The sequence below is a fragment of the Ovis aries genome, chromosome 4, assembly GCF_016772045.2.
Source record: "Ovis aries strain OAR_USU_Benz2616 breed Rambouillet chromosome 4, ARS-UI_Ramb_v3.0, whole genome shotgun sequence".
Lineage (NCBI taxonomy): Eukaryota > Metazoa > Chordata > Mammalia > Artiodactyla > Bovidae > Ovis > Ovis aries.
Window position 1 is genome coordinate 10,673,320 of NC_056057.1, and position 20,568 is coordinate 10,693,887.

The 20,568-nt window shown below is 43.1% G+C and overlaps 2 protein-coding genes across 6 annotated transcripts in view; both read right to left on the minus strand.

Annotated features, from left to right (window-relative positions):
• The window catches only part of FAM133B (family with sequence similarity 133 member B), a 28,486-nt gene extending 23,330 nt beyond the window's left edge, over positions 1-5,156 (minus strand). Inside the window, exon 1 of one of the 2 annotated variants that reach the window (XM_004007714.5) lies at positions 5,063-5,156. In XM_004007714.5, coding sequence (XP_004007763.1) covers positions 5,063-5,086 — 24 coding nt within the window. In that variant the 5' untranslated portion in view covers positions 5,087-5,156. Of the gene's footprint in view, positions 1-783 lie in introns of both variants that reach the window. The other variant, XM_060414456.1, reaches the window with a different exon arrangement.
• Positions 5,157-8,816: 3,660 nt separating this feature from the next.
• The window catches only part of CDK6 (cyclin dependent kinase 6), a 263,408-nt gene continuing 251,656 nt past the window's right edge, over positions 8,817-20,568 (minus strand). For all 4 annotated transcript variants that reach the window (XM_042248370.1, XM_027968446.2, XM_042248372.1 and 1 more), the window contains one exon: positions 8,817-19,008. In XM_042248370.1, coding sequence (XP_042104304.1) covers positions 18,862-19,008 — 147 coding nt within the window. In that variant the 3' untranslated portion in view covers positions 8,817-18,861. The remainder of the gene's footprint in view (positions 19,009-20,568) is intronic.

Below are 20,568 nucleotides of genomic sequence, written 5' to 3' on the forward strand. Positions count from 1 at the left end.
CGAATTGTTGAAATTTGCCGTTTGACATTGGAATACATTCATAATAAATGTGGTCATGTTATACATCATTTTAACACACATTTCTCACTTTATGGTTTTTTGCTAATGACATTACTTGTTTATTTTATATTTACTTTGGACTATGGAAATGATGTTAGACAAAAAGCAAATTTGAGTGGATTTGCTTGTTAGAGTTCAAAACGGGCCATAAAGCAGTGGAGACAACTCCCAATATCAACAACGCATTTGGCCCAAGAACTGCTATTGAAGTGTACAAAGCAGTGGTAGTTCAGGAGGTTTTGCAAAGGAAACAAGAGCCTTAAAGATGAGGAGCACAGTGGCCAGTCATCGGAAGTTTGCAATGAATCTGAGAGCAATCATCGAAGCCGATCCTTTTACATTTGAAGTTGCCTAAGAACTCAACAGCAACCATTCTATACTTGTTTGACATTAAGTGAACTGGAAAGATGAAAAAGCTTGCTAAGTCAGTACCTCATGAGCTGCCCACAAATCAAAACAACTGTCATTCTGAAGTGTCGCCTTCTCTTGTTCTATGCAACAACGAACCATTTCTCAATCAGATTGTGCTGCGCCATGAAAGCTGGGTCTTAGTTACGGGCTCTCTAGTCGCGGTGCGCAGGCTCGGTCGCCCCACGGCAGGTGGGATTCTAGTTTCCTGACCAGGGATCAAATTTACATCCCCTGTACTAGAAGGCAGATTCCCAACCACTGGATCACCAGGGAAGTCCCAAGAAAACATTTTTTAATATTATAGCCCATTACCTCGACGAGTACAGTAGTAGCAGCTACATCACCACTGCTTTTATGCTTGCTTCTGGACAGTCAGGCCTCGGAAGAAACACATCGTGTGCTACTGTATGCTGCTGTGCGGCACACAAGAGCACCGCCACCTGAAGAGGACGCACGCACACGGCAACATACGCCAGACAGGGAGCTAACTTACATGACCATACATGCGAAAGCACGTTTGCCTCTTTCCAAGTTTGCAACTTGAAGGTTCGTATGCAGAGGACTTAATACAGCGGCAATTTTTCACTGTAGTTTTAAATAACCTAAACACAACATTTACTATGTTTTACAGCCTTTAAATTTTCTAGCATCTATCTTAAAAACTCATTAATATTTTAATGAGTTTTAATGTCTACTGTGAAACTGCATCTTCAAAGTAGGTATCATCCTATCTTAAGCTTACTTTTCAGAGGAATATAAAGTAGTACATTCATATGCTAGGAGTCCATGTCAATCATGGACAAGTTATGCCACAATTACATGAGCTATTACTGAGTATGTAATAAGGCTTAACTTTCAAGCTCTTGAAAAACCCTATGCCCAGTCTGCTTAAGTACATAAAATAGCTCCAACAGCTTCTAAATAGCTCCATTATTTATTTCAATTACAGTGGTAATGCTTCTGAAGTGCATCTTAAAAGCTCCTTGCGAAACACTTGATCATGAGTCTGTGCTCATGACCATTAAGCAACAGTGCTCCTCTCTGATGCACAACAAAAAGGTTTTAAAACCCAAAAAGCAACCATTTCACAAAAGTTAAGCTCTTCCACTTACTATGCGTAAGTGTGAAAAAAAATGCTTCTAACATTAGCACGTTATACATAGTATATATAATGGCAGAGCATAAATCAAAATAAAGAAATTGTGCAATTTCTTAAAATGTCATGACTTAATCATTTTGAATACTGTGCCTTTTAAAATCAAACACCCATACTTATATGTAACTAGAATTGTCTGTGGCTCCAAACTGCTCCATGAGCTTGGGTAAACAGAGAACAGGTTGGTTTTTTGGAAGTCAGGATGGCAAAACAGGCTCAAGGGAATATGTAAGTGGACAGCTAGGAAAAGAGCAACTGCAGTGAAGTTGTTGAGGACAAAATGCGCAAAACTTCATTTGTTACTTTGGTTACCGATTTTTATCTGGAGGATACATCTGTTTCAGTAAAAACAGAAAATAACAGGAAAGAAACTTCTGGAAAATAATGGGCACAAAGGGTGACCAGTGGCTCAGACAGTATAAAGAATCTTCTGCAATGTTTGGCCCAGGTTCGATCCTTGGGTCAGGAAGATCCTCTGGAGAAGGGAATGGCTACCCACTCCAGTGTTGTTGCCTGGAGAATTCCACAGACAAAGGAGCCTGGCGGGCCACATGGGGCTGCAAGGAGTCAGACACGACTGAGAGACTAACACTCCCATGCTTTACATATCTCAAGGGTTAAAATATTCAGTGGGAAAAAAAAAGTTGCTTAAGAATGTACAATATAAAAATAAACAAATAAATTAAAAAGAGTGTACAATATCAAGAGGGAACTCTAATCTTCCAACCCGGGGATTGAACCTAAATTAAGGACCTCAGATGAAAATGATGCGCAAATGTATACTCATTACCCGTAACAAACATACTGCTCAGGTGTGGGAGTTGAAGATAGGGGAGGCAGAGCATGTCTATGGGCAGGGAGCATACGGGAACTCTCTGTACTTTCTGCCCAATTTTGCCTTGAGACCAAAAGAGCTCCAAAAAGTAAAGCCTATTTTTAAAAAAACTTCAACCTGAAATTTATGGCTTTTTAGAAAGCAATTCTGTCATCTTGAAAACCATGATTTTTATCATCAATGTAAAAAGAAAAAAATGCCATTATTTTCAGATGCAAATGTTCATTTTATTTAAAGTCAAAAGTTATGATGTACTGAACTGAGTTACCAGATGACCCACGGTGCTTTTTTTGGGGAGTCCCAGTTTTAATAGTTTGGGGGTTTCCCTGGTGGCTCAGAGGGTAAAGAATCTGCCTGCAATGCTGGAGACCTGGGTCCGATCCCTGGGTTGGAAGATCCCCTGGAGAAGGGAATGGTTACCCACTCCAGTATTCTTGCCTGGAGAATTCCATGGACAGAGGAGCCTGGCGGGCTACAGTCCACAGGGTTGCAAAGAAGTCGGACAGGACTGAGAGACTAACACTTTAATAGTTCCACCTCCTCCACTGCAGCCAGGAGGCTGAATTGGGCAACCTGTGTCTTCTATCTCTTAATTTCCTGTTTTCCTTTCTATAATCTTTCAAGCACATACAAAATGTTACCAGTACTACCTCTGCCGAGACACATACCAAGGAATCAGCAGAGCCCAGAGTCCTCAAAATGCTCTAGTAAATGAAACTAACTTGAAAAGTTTTTCAAATGCTTTAAAAAAATGTCTAAACACCTTCTGCCAGTAAAACAAAACATCTTAGGCCTTTGCATGAAAACTGTACCCAAGGTCCAGTGATTTCTAAACATTTAAGGCCTAAGGTCATTAAACAGCCCAAACACTCAGTACCTTAAGCCTAAGGAAGCTCCATGAGAACACCATTTCAACTCTGTGAGAATCAATACCATTAGGTCTGACCTACAGAAAGAAGGCAGGAGAAAAGAACATTCCTCAACCTTGTAATCAAACTTCACCACAGTGGTTCCTAGACGTCTTTGATTATGAAGACTATATAAAACTAAAATAAGAGTTTCGAACATATTAAGTATTTCAGAGAAGTAAAGCTCTTTGAGGACCTCTCCCTCCCCCAAACAGCAAAGGAAATTAATCGCTTAATTCTTAAAAAGCTAGTTCGTTAAATTTAGTACAGTAACTTCAACAGCATTTTTTTTTTTAAATTTTGCTGCACATTGGTTTAAAACTCTATCATGGCCAAGCCTAGCAACTGTAACCTAAGCTTATCGCAAATTCCTTATGTTTATGGCCCATGCAATCTGATTCACAACCTGGGCTTTCCAAACCAAGCTAGTGGACACCTAGAATCTTCCTCCCATCTCTGCCTGTGAAAACGGAGAACCTCAGAACCCTGAATTTTCATCAGCCATTTCTTACTTTCTGTTATTAGTTACTTCTGTATCTCTTTCATCTCAGTTACAGAGTAACAACGTGCAGACCAAACATACGCCCGCCCATCTTGCCTCGCGCGGTCTCAACTATTCTGGCAAGTTACGGGCTGCACTGATCCCACTTTACAGATGAGAACAGCGACGTATTCTGGGTCATCCAACTCCGGAGAGCCCAAAACTGACATTCCAGCCTGGGTCTGAGTCCAGAGTCAACCATCAAGCCATTTATTCCTTCTCGGGGCCTACTAAGTGCCAGGTGGACTTCCCAGGTGGCTAAAACGGTAAAGAATCTGCCAGCAATGCAGGACACCCGGGTTCGATCCCTGTGTTGGGAAGATCCCCTGGAAGAGGGAATGGCACCCTACTCCAGCATTCTTGCCTGGAAAATCCCATGGACAGAGGAGCCTGGCGGGCTGTAGTCCATGGGGTCACAAAAAAGTCGGACACGACAGAGCGACGCGTGCGCACACACAAACACAAGAGTCGGACACGACAGAGACACACACACACAAACACACAAAAGAGTCGGACACGACAGAGCGGACACATACGCGCTCTCGCGCGCGCGTAGTGCTAGGCTCTGGAGCCGGATCAAAGCATTTGGCTTTGATCCCGGTTCTTAAAGCAGGGAGCCGGCCTGCCTCTAGAACTGGGCGCCCTGCAGGCCCCGGGTGTAGGGACAGCGTCCCAGACCTCCGCGCCTCCGTCCCACCCGACTGCGCCAGAGCGGCGCAGAGATGGGGCGGGCGCTACCGGTGGGGGTGGCGGAGGCGAGTTCGGGCGCCTTCCCGGGCCTCAGACTTCGCACTTATTTACAGGAGGGATCAGAGGACCCTTGGCGGCTCTACCCAGTGGGCACTGCTGGCCCGAATGCGGGGGAGAAGGATGCCACACAGCACTGCCAGAGGGTGCGGCAGGGCTGACCGGATGTAAAGGAAAGGGGGGCGAGAGAGAAAAGGGAAAGGAGTGGGGGGCCCACAGGCGCCAACTGCGTGCGCGGCGCAAGCGCGTCCGGGGCCGGCCCCGCGGTGCGGGGAGCCGGGTCTCCAGTCTCCAGGTCCGAGCGCCGCGGCTGACTCTCAGGCCCAGCCGGGAAGGGCGAGCGGTCCCGCTCTCCCGTCGCCGCGCCCCGCGTCGCCCCACTGTTTTCCCCGCCGGGTACTCACCACTCTATTGTCCCGCTTCCCCATGGTGCCGGACTGAGCGCTCAGCCAGCCCTCAGCGGCGACACCAGGCCAGCGCGGCTACCGAAGACGGCCCGAAGCAGGTCCTTCGGCCAACTCCCCATCCCATTGAGAGCGGCGCCTCGCGGACCCAGCGGCCGCGGTAGCCCACAGCGCCACCTACCGCCTGGGAGGAGAGGCGGGCGCCCGCGATCACTTGCGGTTCCCAGGGGTCGCCTGGGGATTCCTGTCCTTTGCCACTCACCCAGTACAGCAGCATGGGAGAAGGAGGCGGCAACCCACTCCAGTGTTCTTGCCTGGAGAACCCCAGGGACGCCGGAGCCTGGTGGGCTGCCGTCTATGGGGTCGCGCAGAGTCGGACACGACTGAAGCGACTTAGCAGCAGCAGCAGCAGTACAGCCGCATGGCCCAGGCAGCTGCTGTTGGCCTTGGATTGTTTTGCTTTCTGCCATTCCTGATGTACTGAAATCCTCATTCCAGAGGATACAATGATTATTCTGTTGTGTTCCACTATTATTCCACTATGCCTGTGTGCTTGGCATAGTGCGGATGCTGGGTATAGACAAAGTGAGGACTAGGATGGAGGTAGTCCTTCAGAATCCATTAAGTGGTGGCGGAGAAGTCAGTGTTCTCATAGATATTGCTAAAGACATTGCCTTTTAAGTTTAATCCCGTTCATTTATCGCTCCTGTATCCATTTCACGCTAATTTTTTAACACCGGTGCTCGTGCTTAGTCGCTCAGTTGTGCCCGACTCTTTGTGACCCCAGCCGGCCAGGCTCCTCTGTCCATGGGATTCTCCAGGCAAGAATACTGGAGTGGGCTGCCACGCCCTCCTCCAGGGGATCTTCCCGACCCAAGAATTGAACCCAGGTCTCCTGCACTGCAGGAGGATTTTTTTTTTTTTTTTTTTACCGTTTGAGCCACCAGGAAAGCCCTTTGAACACCTGCTTGGTGTAATTCTCGGAGTGACTGGAAGCTGGATACGAGCAAGACCCAAAGATAAGATTAAGACCCAAGTGCTCCCTTCAAAGGGCCTGTTTATAAGCTAGTTAGGGAGATGGATAAACACAGGGTCAACTTTACTACATGGCATGCCACAATAATGTCAGAAAATACTAAAACTGCAAGGGAGGTGTTTCGGGGCTTGAGAAGGTGCCATTATATTCACTTAGAATTAATAGATCTGGATAACCCTGGATCCGTCTCAGCACAACATCATTAGAAATCCGAAAATCAATTTGGATCTTTTGTAGACTCTTGGAAAACGTCAAAATGGGCTTATATTCAAATATAAGAAAACTCCTTAAAACCATCTTCCCAGTTTGTCTCCCCCTCCTTCCCTTTCTCATGCTGTATCACATAACAAATGATGCCAGCTCCTGTTCTCTCAGAACTTTCCCAGACTCTCAAATGCAGCCATTGGGGGTTCTATTCCATACTGAAAGTTCATTCTCCTTAGTAACACCACTTCTTACTGTAAATTGCGTCTCCAAGATTTCATTTCTCCTTCTCCCTCACCCCTGACTTAAGCTGGGGATCCTCTTAGCAAGGACAGGCTTCTCTGTCTGAACAAGTTTGTTTTCATGGCTTATCGATAGTGTTTTTCATATCTCAGGGACTTTACAGATATTAACCCTGTAACAAGGATCTTTTTCTTATGTTTTCTTCAGCAAGTTTTATAGTTTCAGCTCCATGTTAGGTCCATGATCCATTCTGAATTGTTTTTCATGGTGTAAAGTAAGGGTCAAGCTCTTTTTCTTTTATCCATATGGATAACCAGTTTCTCCGGAACCATTTGATGGAAAGATTATCCTTTCTTCATTGAATCAACATATTAGTTTGCTAGGGCTGGTACAAATATGACATGCTGGGGCCCATCACTGTCCCTAAAGAACTGGGAGTTGTAAACTGGGCTCACAGTCCAGAGAGAAAAATCAGTGGCAGGGGCCTACTGGGCTTTAATGGAGTGAGGTTCTAAGTGAGCTAAACAGACACAGAGATAACTAACTAGCTGAAAGTCTTTTGTAAACCACTTTGAAAAAAATGGTCCGGCTAAACCTGGTTGTGGATGCCTATGGTTTGTGGAGACAGGTGATTATGACTGATCTCTTAGTAAACAGCAAACCTTCCATTTCTTAATAAAGATCAAATTCCTGACTCTCTGTATCATCCCTTCTGAATATTCTGTACAGATCCTAAAAATGTAGATGCAATTTAGGGCCTGTTAAAAAGTTAGGAGAAGTCTTAATGAGAGCTCCCAAGGAATCCTGGAGGATTAATATTAAAATACCTGATATTGGACACAAAGACAGGAATATAAATGTCAGACAGTGACTATAGTCCCACTTTTGGTTTGCCCGTAGCATCTCAGGAGCTGCTACATCTGTCCCTCTGATCTAGTATGTAAGTCAAACAAAAGTGGGCACACATTAGCAGAAATTGTCTCCGACTTTAAAATCCTTCAGCAGTTCCAAACTCCTTTATATGACATATTAGGCTCTTCTGGACCTCACTCCCCTTCCCCTTACAGTTTTAAATCATTGAGTCATGGCCTATTGGTGGAGTTATATGAAGTGAATTTAGTGGCTTTCCACCAGTATTTTCAAAGTGTGGAGGATAATAAGAGAACCTGTGTGGGACATGCAGTATTATTTTGTGGAATATGTTTCCAATACATGTCTGTGTCCACGTGTGTGAGTGCACACCAGCCATACTCTTAGATTCTTTTTATAGGTTATGATCCAAAAGCTTAAAAGCCACTGCTCCAGGTGCGGCCTCACCAATCTGCTGCCTTTTTCTGTCTGCTATTTCATAAGTGCAGGCCACTGCAGACACAAAATATTTCTCCTTGCGTGACTGACCAGCATTAGCTTTTATTGTTAGTCCACTCAAGCACCATTTCTGCTTCCCAGGTGACTTGGTGGTAAAGAATCTGCCTGCCAATGCAGGAAATGTAGGTTTGATTCCTCATCCGGGAAGATTCTCTGGAGGAGGAAATGGCAACCCACTTCAGTATTCTTGCCTGGAAAACTCCATGGACAGAGGAGCCTGGCGGGCTATAGTCCATGGGGTCGCAGAGTTGGACATGTCTAAGCACACACGCACACAGGTGCAAGCAACATTTCCAATGTGAAATCTTTGTTCCTCCCCAGGTTATCAGCAACTGGTTACACAAACCTTTTTCCTAGTCTCAGTCTGGAGGTTTCAGAAAGGACTACTCATGCTTTACTTATTTTGGGGTCTTCAGTGATTACCACAGTCGACTAATAAGAGCTTACTTTGGATGGAATGATGCTGAAGCTGAAACTCCAGTACTTTGGCCACCTCATGTGAAGAGTTGACTCATTGGAAAAGACTCTGATGCTGGGAGGGATTGGGGGCAGGAGGAGAAGGGGACGACCGAGGATGAGATGGCTGGATGGCATCACTGACTCGATGGACAGTCTGAGTGAACTCCGGGAGTTGGTGATGGACAGGGAGGCCTGGAGTGCTGTGATTCATGGGGTCGCAAAGAGTCGGACATGACTGAGAGCGACTGAACTGAAGTATGTGTTATGGAAATTTTAAGTTCAATGAGTAACTACTTGTAAACATTTGAAGCCTAAAAAGGAGCCTCTTAAAAATTTGAAACATACCCTGCTATAACTTCCAATTATGTTACCTTACTCACAAGGATTACATTTACATTTAAGCAAAAAGAAAAACAGCTAGAATAGTAATTCATCTCCCAGAAAGAAGGTCAAAATTGCTGTTTTTATTATTTTTATTTGCTACCAAGAGTTTTATTGTAAGAAATACAAAAGATATGACAAATATACAAACCATTGTCTCTTTTTGCCTCAATTCAGCTTGTGCATAAGTGAAAACGAGCTGGACAATGACATTTCAACACCAATTCTTAAAAAAAACAATGAATTCCATTACCTGACAATAAATACCTAAATTTGCACTCTAGCACCCAGTAAGACATCCAGTTTCCATAGGATTCTTGATCTGTAACCCTCTGAATTTTCTGACACGTTCCATCGCTTCAGTCACCACCGGTAGTTCCTCTCCAAACAAGTCAGGAGGCCTACCTTTGCCCTCAGCAACCCGGGTCATCATGCACCACTTACTTGAGCTAATTCGGAACAGATTGCTAGCCATGGGGGTATTTAATGTAAGTATTGGTGGTCCTTGGATTCAATATCTCACATGACACAAATATCTACTTTTCTATTCTCCTCTTCCAGTAGGAAGAGTCTAGGTAAACTGACCTATATTTTCATCTAACTAAAAGGAAGGAAGCAAAATCACTCAGCTCAGGGCACTAGGGGGAGGGTAACTTTAGATTGGCTTTCTTTTTTTTCCTTTTTTTTTTTTTGCCTCAGGAGGGCTTTCTACGAGGTTGGCCACTAGAGTGAGACGGCTCTTTCCATTCTCCTGTTTACACCCGAGGTCATTTATCTTTGCAGGCTAAGTGGCCTGGGTATGTAGGCAGGGCCCTGCTTTTCGAGAGGTGCATGGCACCCACACTTGGGGGCAGCACAGGGCTGTGGACCCTGTGAGGAAGGCCACCCCGCTGAGCCTGACTGACCAGTGTGGGAACTCTCCATCTTGTGGCTAGAGATAAGAGTGGTGGCCATATCTACCACCAAGCCACCTGCCAACATTCGTGTAAAACTGTGTCCCCGGCAGTGAGTTTCTGCACTGCTTCTCCGACCTGCTGAACCCAAAGCACCGAAACAGAGCATTCTGTAGCAACTTGAGCAAACGGAATGAGAGTCGTTTTGCACCTTTAAGGAACATGCACCCTTTTACATCTGTACCCTGATATTAAAATAGCAGAATGAATTTCAAGTATGAAGAAATACAGTGAAAGGATAGCCTGAAGATGGACAGAAAACAGCCGCCTGGAATGTGCTTTATATTCTTGGGTTAGTTTTTCTATTTGCACCACAGCCGAAACGGAATGCTCTGTAGAATGAATGGGTTTAAAAATCAAGATCCATACGAAGAGGCTAGAAGGCATTTGTGATTGGTGTCCTGACTGTTCTCTGTGTTCAGCACCGGGAACCTTCTCTTGAGAACTATGGCCATAGGGATGGTGGCCAAGCCTGGACAGGCATACCTGGGACGCTTAAAGCATCTCTCGTCACGTCCCTGACCCCAAAGTACAGCAGAGGAGGATGAGAAGCAGCAGATGGATAGGCCAGGAAGGGGGCAGGGAGCAAGGAAAGGATGCAGAGGCTGGTGGAGCATCTGCTCTGGGCTGGCGCACACAGCCTCAGTTAGTATCTGACATGCGCATGCGCACTCCTTACATCTCCAGAACCGTGATTTCAAACACAGAAACCAAGTCAGAAGCCCTAATTAAGATTTTCTTCTACTTTAAAAACATATTCTATTATAAAAATAAGTAAAAATAGAAAAACAAACAAAACAAACAATAACTCCCTGGCTGCAACAGCCTCGCTGAAATCTAAAAGAAAGTTTTAACTAGGCCCTATAGGAGTGCAGAAACACCAATACATTTTAAGGTGAAAACATGCCTTTTTTTTTTTTTTTTAACATATCTCAGAAATGATAAGCCTATAAAATCCTCTAGTCCTACTCTGCACTCTATGGGAACAGACATTGTGCTTTTCTTAACACATACTGCTCTTCTATACAAAACACTTGCCTTGTAACCTTCAGGTCAAAATTTAAAATAGCAGATACGCAACAAGCTTTTGAGGTGTTAGGGGCTGTTGGTGGCTAAAATCCCATTGTTGACAAAGCACCCGAAGCCCTTCTTTTTTTCAATGACCAGACTGCGGTGCTTCTCTACAAAACCACCTTGCTTGAAGCACAGAACCTTGGACTTCTCCCACCTGGCTCGTTCTGGAAGCCTCAAGGCACAGGCTGGCAGTTCTGCTTCTACAGGAAACTCACACATTGGTCTCCTTTCAACAGGGCTACCTGTTCCCCCTACTGTACCCAACACCTACGAGGGCACAGATCAAGTGGGGGCGGGGCTTCTTCTCTAGGCCAGCTAAGCCGAAGCGCCAACCAAGCATCTGTCTCTACTTGCCATCTATTATGACGACCACTTGGCAGAGTTCCTAACTGAAGGCCTTATTTGATGCTTTGCTATCTGCAGTTTTAATTTTTGCTGTATTTCACACCATATTATATGCATACTTGACAAGAGAACAGCTACAAAGTCCTTTTCTTTAATTCCTTTACATACTTATAAAACACCTAGACACACAAAATACTATCTCTATAGACTTAAATTCTACTAATCATGTTAAAATGCATGCAGCTTACTTGGGGGCTTAGTCTTAATTTTAATTTTCTTAGTTCCATCAAGACCATGATAATGAGCATTAAATGCAAATCCTAATGCGGCCTGCCTTCTGTTGCACTCTCACAGGACTAGTGTGACCGAGAAATAAATAATACACATGAACAATAATAGAAATAATTTATGCAAATGTAGAACTTGGAATAAAAATTTCCCACCATGTTAAGTGCTGATCCTAGGAGTAGCTGATGCTATTCATTCCCCATGTGCTAACTAACAGACTTATCACTGGTCATAGAAAAATAAAATGAATACAGAGTAAGTTAAGGAATTAAAATATTCCCATATACATTTCTTGCAAACACAGGACCAAAATGGCAAGATATACAATACACTTGGTGGGGGATAGGCGGTTCAAGATGTGTATTACTGCTGGGATCTATTTTCCTTATCCAGAGACTTCAAGGTCAAATTCAGAGTTGCTGGTGATCACACAAATATTGCTAGTTAATACATATTATTGCATTTAATAAAACTTAAGATTAGAAACTTTCAAGTAAGGGTATGAAGGGTCTCTTCAGGACTGTAATCTAAGCACTTCAATGCGCTTGGCTAGAAACCACAGAGTTAGAAATGATATAACTTGTGGCTTTAAGCTTGCTGATTAGTGCTACAATCATAGTTCTTTACAGGGTTATGCAGTTATGTGTCCCCTTCCTTTAAGAATAAAACTACATTTGACAACCCAAACTCCTTAAATAGGGAAGGGGTTGTTTGACAAAACAATTCACATAAAGGTTCCTCTGAACAGGAGATTCTCCCTCCTACATAACATAATTTGCTCACATACCTATATTTACCTGACAAAGAAAAAGGAGAAAAAGTTTGAAACTAAAGAGTTAGGAGCTTTTGCCAACAGAGGATGAAGCAGAAAATAAATTTTCCAAACAAAACTTTTCCAGGCATACCTTTTGCCATCATATATGTAGAGTGATAGAAAATAAAAAAATAAAAAAATCTTTCCTGTAATTATACATCTTCTCTTAGGAAAAAGAAAAAAAAAAAGTAGAGCTTAGAGCTTGAGAGATGCCTGGTAGATAGCTTGATAGAGTAGCATCTCTTTATACCCGAACTTTCGGAGAATTGTGTTGTACTTATTTATGCACAGAAGACATCGTTTGCCTCTAGGGACATTTTACTTCCTAAGACTGCAGAACAGATGCCTCTGAGACAGCAGCAGGGCACACGGACCTCGGACAGAATCCCGCCGGGTCTGTACATCAATATCAGGCACAAATAGGTGAGCGGTGGGCGGGTCTCAGTCAGCCCCGCCCACTGACACTCTACGGCCAAAGGGGCGGGGCGACGGTCCAGCGCACTGGAAGGCTTTTTTGGTGGGAGGGAGGTTTTGAACCAGACTGGCTCAAATAACAACAGACTGGAGGCTTGAATTCGGCCTTCCACTGAGGGACTTAAACTGGAATCTTCTTCAATGGGATTTTAAGAAGATGGACAGGCCGAAGATTTGACAGCCCCTAATGCGTGCGGTATTTTGATTCAGTGTAAATTACTGAGACTAGCCAGCTGGCTACTCCGGGGAAAAGTGAAGCAGGGACTATGGAGTTTCTGCCACTCAGAAGGCATAAACGGCCTTCCGCTGGGTTCTGCTAAGGGAAGGCTGGAAAAATAATGTAATTTCCTTCCTTCTAAATTTCAGTGACACTACGGAAGAAAATGACTTCTCAAATTGACTAAAATCATCAGGTGGAGAATGGTGTCTGAGCAGATCTGTGAATATTTTTATAACATGAAGTTGCCAAGGAGCTTCACAAATGGAGACATCACTTAATGTAGATATACTCCTAAGTTATTAGCTCATAGACTTAAAGAAAATGTTTAAAAATTAGAATATGTTGTGAATTTACACTTGTGACTATACACATTTGCAGGTCTTTTAGTATTTTAGGGCTCTGTTTCAGCATAGCAGATCTTTGAAAAAATAGTTTGGTCTATTTAGTAGCTGATGTGTTTCTTAAACAGTGTCTTCATCTGATTTTCTTAGCTGGGGTTTTTAATTGGATTGTGTACCGGCCACCACGGTAGGCAATGGGGAAGCAGCTGACATGGGATACACCTATTGTGCCTGAGGCCTCTGGAGGAGTCTTACACTCCTAACAACACTACCCTATTCATAGATGAGTGCTGCCTGTTGAGTAATAAGCCTGTCCAACTTTCTAATTTCTGGACCTGGAAAAGTGAGGCAATGAGTTACCTCAAAAAATGTTTCGTGAACAAATAACGACTAGGCTCTCTTTACACACTTAAATAATCAACATGGGTGTCTTATGCATCCTCAAGAACGATTTACTTGCAGACAACTGTTCATAACTTAGCTGACAGTTAAAATATCTAAGTTACAGAACATTGTGAGGACTATGAATCATCCTGAAAAACAAGTGCTAGGCAAAAGTTAAATGTATGCAGAAAAATAAAGCTGGAGGTGTCGCTCAGATTCCATACCCCCCTTCAAAGTGCCACCTTGTGGAATATACTAGAATAAAACAAGAAAGGCCATCCCTTAGGACAACATTAATTTAAAAACAGACATGTGAAAGAAAAACGACTTCCCTTTCCTAACATACTGAGTTTAAATTGCTGTGCTAGTATTTAACTAGATAGTTGAAAAAAAAAACAACTGTTTATTTTCAGGAGAGTCTTGTTATATTCTCGAAGGCCAGAGCACCAGTTATTAAGAAAACATAAAACATACTGACGGATGTCCATTCTTTTATCTAAATTAACTCTCAGGGAATGCTAAGAAATAGAAAACATTTGAAAAGCTGGCTTGCACTTCATTTTAAAAACAAAAACAACTAACTGAGGAAAACATTTAAAAATCAGACCCCTCCTCTTTCTCCATTTTTTGTTGTTAACAAAGGTCAGAAGATGGATAAGGCCAAAGGAATATTTTTGGTTTATTTTCCAAAAAAGGACAAACTAGAAATGCTTGAGATATAGGTGTGTAATAAAACCAGGTTGAAAATTACATTGAGAAAAAAGTGAAAATACTATCTGCTTATGCCTTTGAGGAAAACACCGCTGCTAGTTATCTGGGGACTTGCTTGGCAGCTTTATGGGAGCCTGAAGTTTTTCCACTGTGGGGAAGGAATATGTAATTATCTTCCTCATAATGTGTCTGTATGTACTGAACACACATGATAAACGGTGTAAGTTTCACAAGTTTTCAAAAATCTTGGTGGCATAGGAAACATATACCTTTACAAAATTTATTGTTTTTAACAACAAACATTTTAAGGCTTGCACAACAAGAGTAGCTTCACATGGCTGCTTCTTCCCATGAAATGTGGAAGGAATAGGGGTAGTTTAGCTTGCTTAGCTCAACCTTTGAAATGATAACTGTTTGGAATGGCTTTTCCATAAAATTTGTTTTTGGCCATATCATGTTCATAGCTGCCAGGTGACTTTAAATAAAATATACATAACTTTGAAACTATCCTTCTTTGAATACCTTCATTTTCTCCAGAATTTCCTCTAGCCACTGCCTAGTATCTTCTGGTTTTTAAAAAATTTAGAAATAATCACATCTTTATTTTTATAAAGATACTGTTTTATGTCTTTAAGCATTCTTTTGAATTCTATCAATATCTGGAATATATAATATTCAGTTATTTCTGTTCCAAGAAATTGTACTAACACAATTAAGTAACTACAATGGCTTATTAACTTTCAACATTATTCTTTCCTAGACCTACCTATGCAGCATTGGCCTGTTTTTGGAAAATGAGACACTCTCATGTGCTTACCATAAAAATTACAGTAAAGTAACTTAAAAAGAGAAGCAGTTCTTCAGAGAAGAATTTTAGTATGTTTATGATATTAGGAAGCATACATGATTTAATTTCTATTAAGGAATAAGAATTGTCATTACTGACTTTTATAGGTACCCTTGTTTAAGAGAAGTAGCCATAGTTAGTTAAAAACTCAATTTAAATCCACTATTTAAGACTCAAAAGTTTGGTCATATTTAAGTTTTTTCTCACCAGGATGGATAGCATCACATTCTGGAGTCATATCATAAATTTCTCTATTAAAAGATCCATGCTTTATTTAAGATAGTAACATCCCATGCATTCTGAAATTTTCATTTTTGCCCAAAATGAAGAGGCTGAGAATCAGGTGAATATTTTGAACTATTTTTAGTGTAAGTCACCTGAGGCTAAGTGAAAAGTCAGTCATTCAAAATGTGTGTTTCCTGAGAGAAAAGCATGAGAACATAGGGGGCTAAAATGGCCTGGAGCTTTCTTCCAAAACAGGTTCTCAGCTCCTTGAGTTCCCATCCACTTCAAAGGGGGAGGCCAAGTGGGAGGCTCCAGTGCACTGGGTTCTGACAAGCTCTTGGGGATTGTGTTTTTAAGATTATAAGGGTACAGCCTTTGCCAGGTGAGAACTTAGGATGCCTAAATGGACTCTTTACATGTAGGCTGCTAAAAGTCCACCCTGGCACAGCAGTTCCCAATGCGTGGGCCGCTAGATGGAAATACACAGAAACGACTGGGCAAATATTCTTGTCCCAATCCTAGTAAGAAATTCAAATGTGATTTCAAGTCTGTCATCCTGTTTCTTAGTGCTATAAGCTGCTTCAGTGTGACCCTGGGGCAATATGACCTTTCCAGCTAATCACTGCCTAGCTTTTGGCAGAGACGTCTGAAACCATATGTCACAGAAGAATAAGCCGCATTCAGTAAGCTTGTGTTCTGCTCTATGATTCGAAGTGCCCTAATGGCAAAGGTGCATGTGTGGGATCTGGGTCTCAGAAGTGGTGAGCCGGATGTGAGAGACAGAAAACAAAAAAGTAATCACTCAAGTGCAACCACCACGAGGATGGAGGAGCTGGGGACAGACTCTTTTAACGAGTTCACAGAGGACGAAAAGCCCTCTCACTCTGCCTCTCACAGGGTAATTTGGCAAGTATCTAAATGTTCGTGCTTGAAGTTTTCTTTATAAACACCACCAATAAATGAATCAGGAGCATATGTTGGAAATAAAAGTTGAAGTTTCTACGTGTTTAAAATGCTAAAGAATGCTGAAAAATTCCAGTTTAGAACAGCTGCATTTTTCTTGAGTGAACTTATGAAAAATTTTTGCAAAAGCCAAAACCCAAGTTATGTTCATTCTAACCATGGATACTCACTGAAAAGCTCCTGATGGATCAGGGCAGTGTTTTAAAATTCAATTTCCAGGCCCCTGGTCTTTATTATTTTGACCCCCAATCAAAGGAAAGGCAGAACTCATTTATCTGTGGTCCCCTCCACTTATCTGGGGGGACCACAAGTACGTTTGCCTCGAATGTTCTGGGTCCATTATATCTCAAGCATTTACAGTGATGACAAAACATAATCGATGCTGTCACAAGGAAGACTGTAAAAAAACATTCTTATGGCCCATCTTCTCATTCATAGCTTGCTTTAGCAAAAATTTTCCTGTTCTTAAAGTTATTGAATTAGAACAATATTAAACAATATATATATCTTAGAAAAGAATGGGTCCCGACCCAGAAAGCTCTCAAAGAGAAAAGTCTCCTAATTTTTCTCTTGTTCAGGATAGTCATATACAATATTAAGTTCTGGAGAACTCAGAAAGGCCCGATTATGCATAAACATCATATAGAACATTTCCTTCTGAAGGAGGCAACGTCCATTCTTTGAAGACCCTAATGCTAAACACGGCCTAACTGTCGCACACACACAAAACATGAATTGGAAAGCCAAGAGAGCTAAAACTTACCAAAGGATACTTCATCTCTGTGCCTTCTGATTACTAGAGCCGACTGAGCACTACCTACGTAGACGGCAGAGATGGCATGGGATATGAAGTACTGTAGAGAAAAATGGCAAGAGGAACGGTAAGGCTGTTCACAATGCCCAGGTCAGGCTGGCTCTGCAGGGAGCGAGGAATGTGCGTAAGGCACTAGAAGCAAGCACAGCCTGGTGGATGGAGAACAGGTAATTTTACAGAGTAAATATACATTCCTAAAACACAGTTCAGGACATTCCCTCAGATACTACACTGACAATATAGCCTATAAAAACGCAAAACACTAACTAACACTTTAAAGCGATCCACGTCTCAGTGATGGAGAAGAACCAGTCTTCTGCTCACTGCCTAGGTAACAACAGTGAATGCCAGGGAGATTGCAGCAGGGGGAGAACATGTGAGATTCTGTTAGGATTGTGGAACTGGAGCCATAAGCCATCATCGGAATCAAACTACTGATGAGAGGTTCACTGAAGGAAAGAAAGGAGGGGATGCATTAGAACAGCCTACGCGATCTGTCATGAATTGTGTAAGGCTAGTGGAATCCATTAGACACGCTGGGGGACAGATAAAGATGTACACTTTGCAAATTGGGCAGTGCACTGCAGAAGAAGGACAGTGTAAAAGGTGGAGGAAAACTTACATGGCATTCCTGCCTCTAGTCAGAGAGAACTATCCTCCCAACTCGAAAAGCAAACAGTTCCTGAAAATTCCTACAGTCAAAACCAAAACAAAGCAACAACAAAAACCAAAAAAGAAATAAATTCCAAACCAGGAAATAAAGGCTTTGTCTATTTTTTTTTTTTTGACAATTTTACCTTGCTGAGGTACACTCCCTAAATCTAAAGCAAGCTTATACGGGTATTCTTTAAAAGAAACAATCAAGCATACTATATAGGTTAAAAATGACAAGGAGTAAATGCAGCTTTTTGAAGAGTAAATAGAACATGTGTTTTCAGAAACAGGCTTCTTAAAAGATACTAGAATTATTTTCTCTTTTTTTGCTGTGTGTATAAAACTTCACCTAGACGGTGAACCCTTTACCACTAGTGAATTGACTGCTTTTGACCAGAAAAGAAATGCTAAGGACACAGGCTCAATTTTCTAATTTGAGAAGCCCATTTTGGTGGATCTCCTTTAGTCAACAGACACCTGTTATTTAGCGGTCACTTTGAGTCTTTAAAATTCAATTCTTCTTGTTTACAGAAAGTAACACTTTTTAAGAGATCAAGAATCACACACACACACACACACACACACACACACGCATGCACACACACTCACTCAGAAGTACCAAATCGGGCCCCAGCAGCTACAGAGAGATTATATGTACAATCTCACTCAGCTGTGCCCAGGTTGCTCACTTCGCACTGGCAGCATTCAAGATCAGAAAAAAATGCAACGGCAGCACAATGGGTCAGCAGCTTCTCTTCTGGAGTTTTTCCAGGTTCTTGAAACAGACAGACAGACAAACAAACGAATGGACATAAAGCTGCAATCACTCTTGCATTGATTTCAGAACAGTAAACGAGGTGGTTTCCTCGGAGAAGCAGAGCCCATCCGGAAGACGGCAGCTAGAAGGTCTCCAGCCGGCGATCCTCAACAGCTCTGCAAGGCTTCCTCGGGGGACCCCTCGGCCACCGAGGTGGTTCTCTGGATGATCAACTCAAGGCAGGTTAGGCGGTATTCATTTCTGAGCTGTTCTGGCTGGGTGGCAGGTGGGAATCCAGGTTTTCCTTGCACCTCTCCAGATCGTGGAAGTATGGGTGAGACAGGGCACTGTATGCTGATATTCTTTTGGCTGGATTAAATGTCAAGCACTTCTGTGATGGAGAAAAAATAACAGAGTGACATAAAACACGTCCATAAAACACGCTTACACAGTTACGTATCTATTCACTGTCATGTATTATGAGGAGGGCTTGGCAACCCACTCCAGCATTCTTGACTGGAGAATCCCATGGACAGAGGAGTCTGGCAGGCTACAGGCCACAGTGTCTCAGACGGTCGGGCACAATTGAAGCAACTTAGCGTGCATAATGAGAATGGATATCTACTTCCAGGGACACTAAATACAACGCAGAGAGTACTCATCTTACGTTGTCGTTAAGTTGATAAGTTGTGTCCGACTCTGCGACCCATGGACTGTAGCACATCAGGCTTCCCTGACCTTCACTATCTCCTAGAGTTTGCTCAGATTCATGTCCAGTGGGTCGGTGATGCTATCCAACCATCTCATCCTCTGCTGTCCTCTTCTCCTTTTGCTTCATCTTTTACATGTCCCTAATGTATAAACTGCCCCTCAGGATCTGTTACCTATCCAGATTTCTTTCCAACTCATTCATATTAGTATTACAGCATGTGGTGGTGGTGGTTTAGTCGCTAAGTTGTATCTGACTCTTAGTGACTGTAGCCCGCCAAGCTCCTCAGTCCACGGGATTTCCTGGGAAGGATACTGGAGTGGGTTGCCATTCCCTTCTCCAGGGGATCTTCTCAACCCAGGGATGGGGATCTTCCTGAACCAGGGATTGAACCCAGATTTCCTGCTCGGCAGCCAGATTCTTTACCACTGAGCCAGCTGGGAAGCCCTTATTACAGCATACATATAACTTTAGTTAGGGAAGTGATTTTTCCGATGCTAGCAAACTTGGTGCCATAGTGAGTCTTCACCCTGATTTTTCACTCTGCCCAAGTTTTATCCATGAGCGGGGAATGGAAAGCGGTTGCCTTGTTCAGGTGTAAGGCTAATTACTGAACATGGGGCCAGTGGAGGGGGCAACAAGTAAGGGCTAAACCTAGACCCTGATTATCCCGATCCACTAGCAAGTCATGTACCCCACCCTAGGGCTGTGCTGCCTGGAGGGAGAGATGCCTTCCTTCTAATTCACGTCAAGGTGCCGCAGGGGCTAGCAGTGGCCGTACAGGGAGACCATTAGATTCAATTCAAGTCACTAAACTCTATTTCAGGGCTGCTGACCAAGTGCAGGTAGAAGGTGAAAGGAGGAAAGCAGCCATCTGTCTTCCTAAGCTGCTCGTACACAATCAGTTATTAACATTCCTCTAATTTCAGTTCCTTCCATTTCCACTCCAAGCCCAGGCAACCCTGTTCTTCAACTCCTCCTCCTCTCCTTCTAGCAACTCCTCCCGCATGCCCAGCAGGTGGTCAGCACTAACTAGTGATGAGTAACATCCCACCTGTCCACACCACTGCCTCAGGAGCTCCCAGGGAGCAGAGAAGCTATGCCAGCTCCTCCATCCTTGTGACAGTGTCCGCTGAAGTGGGCTGGGGTCTCAAATGTCTCTGAATTTCAGTCTTCTACGTCAGTGGTCCTCAACCTTTTTGGCACCGGGGACTGGTTTCGTGGAAGACAGTTCTTCCACGG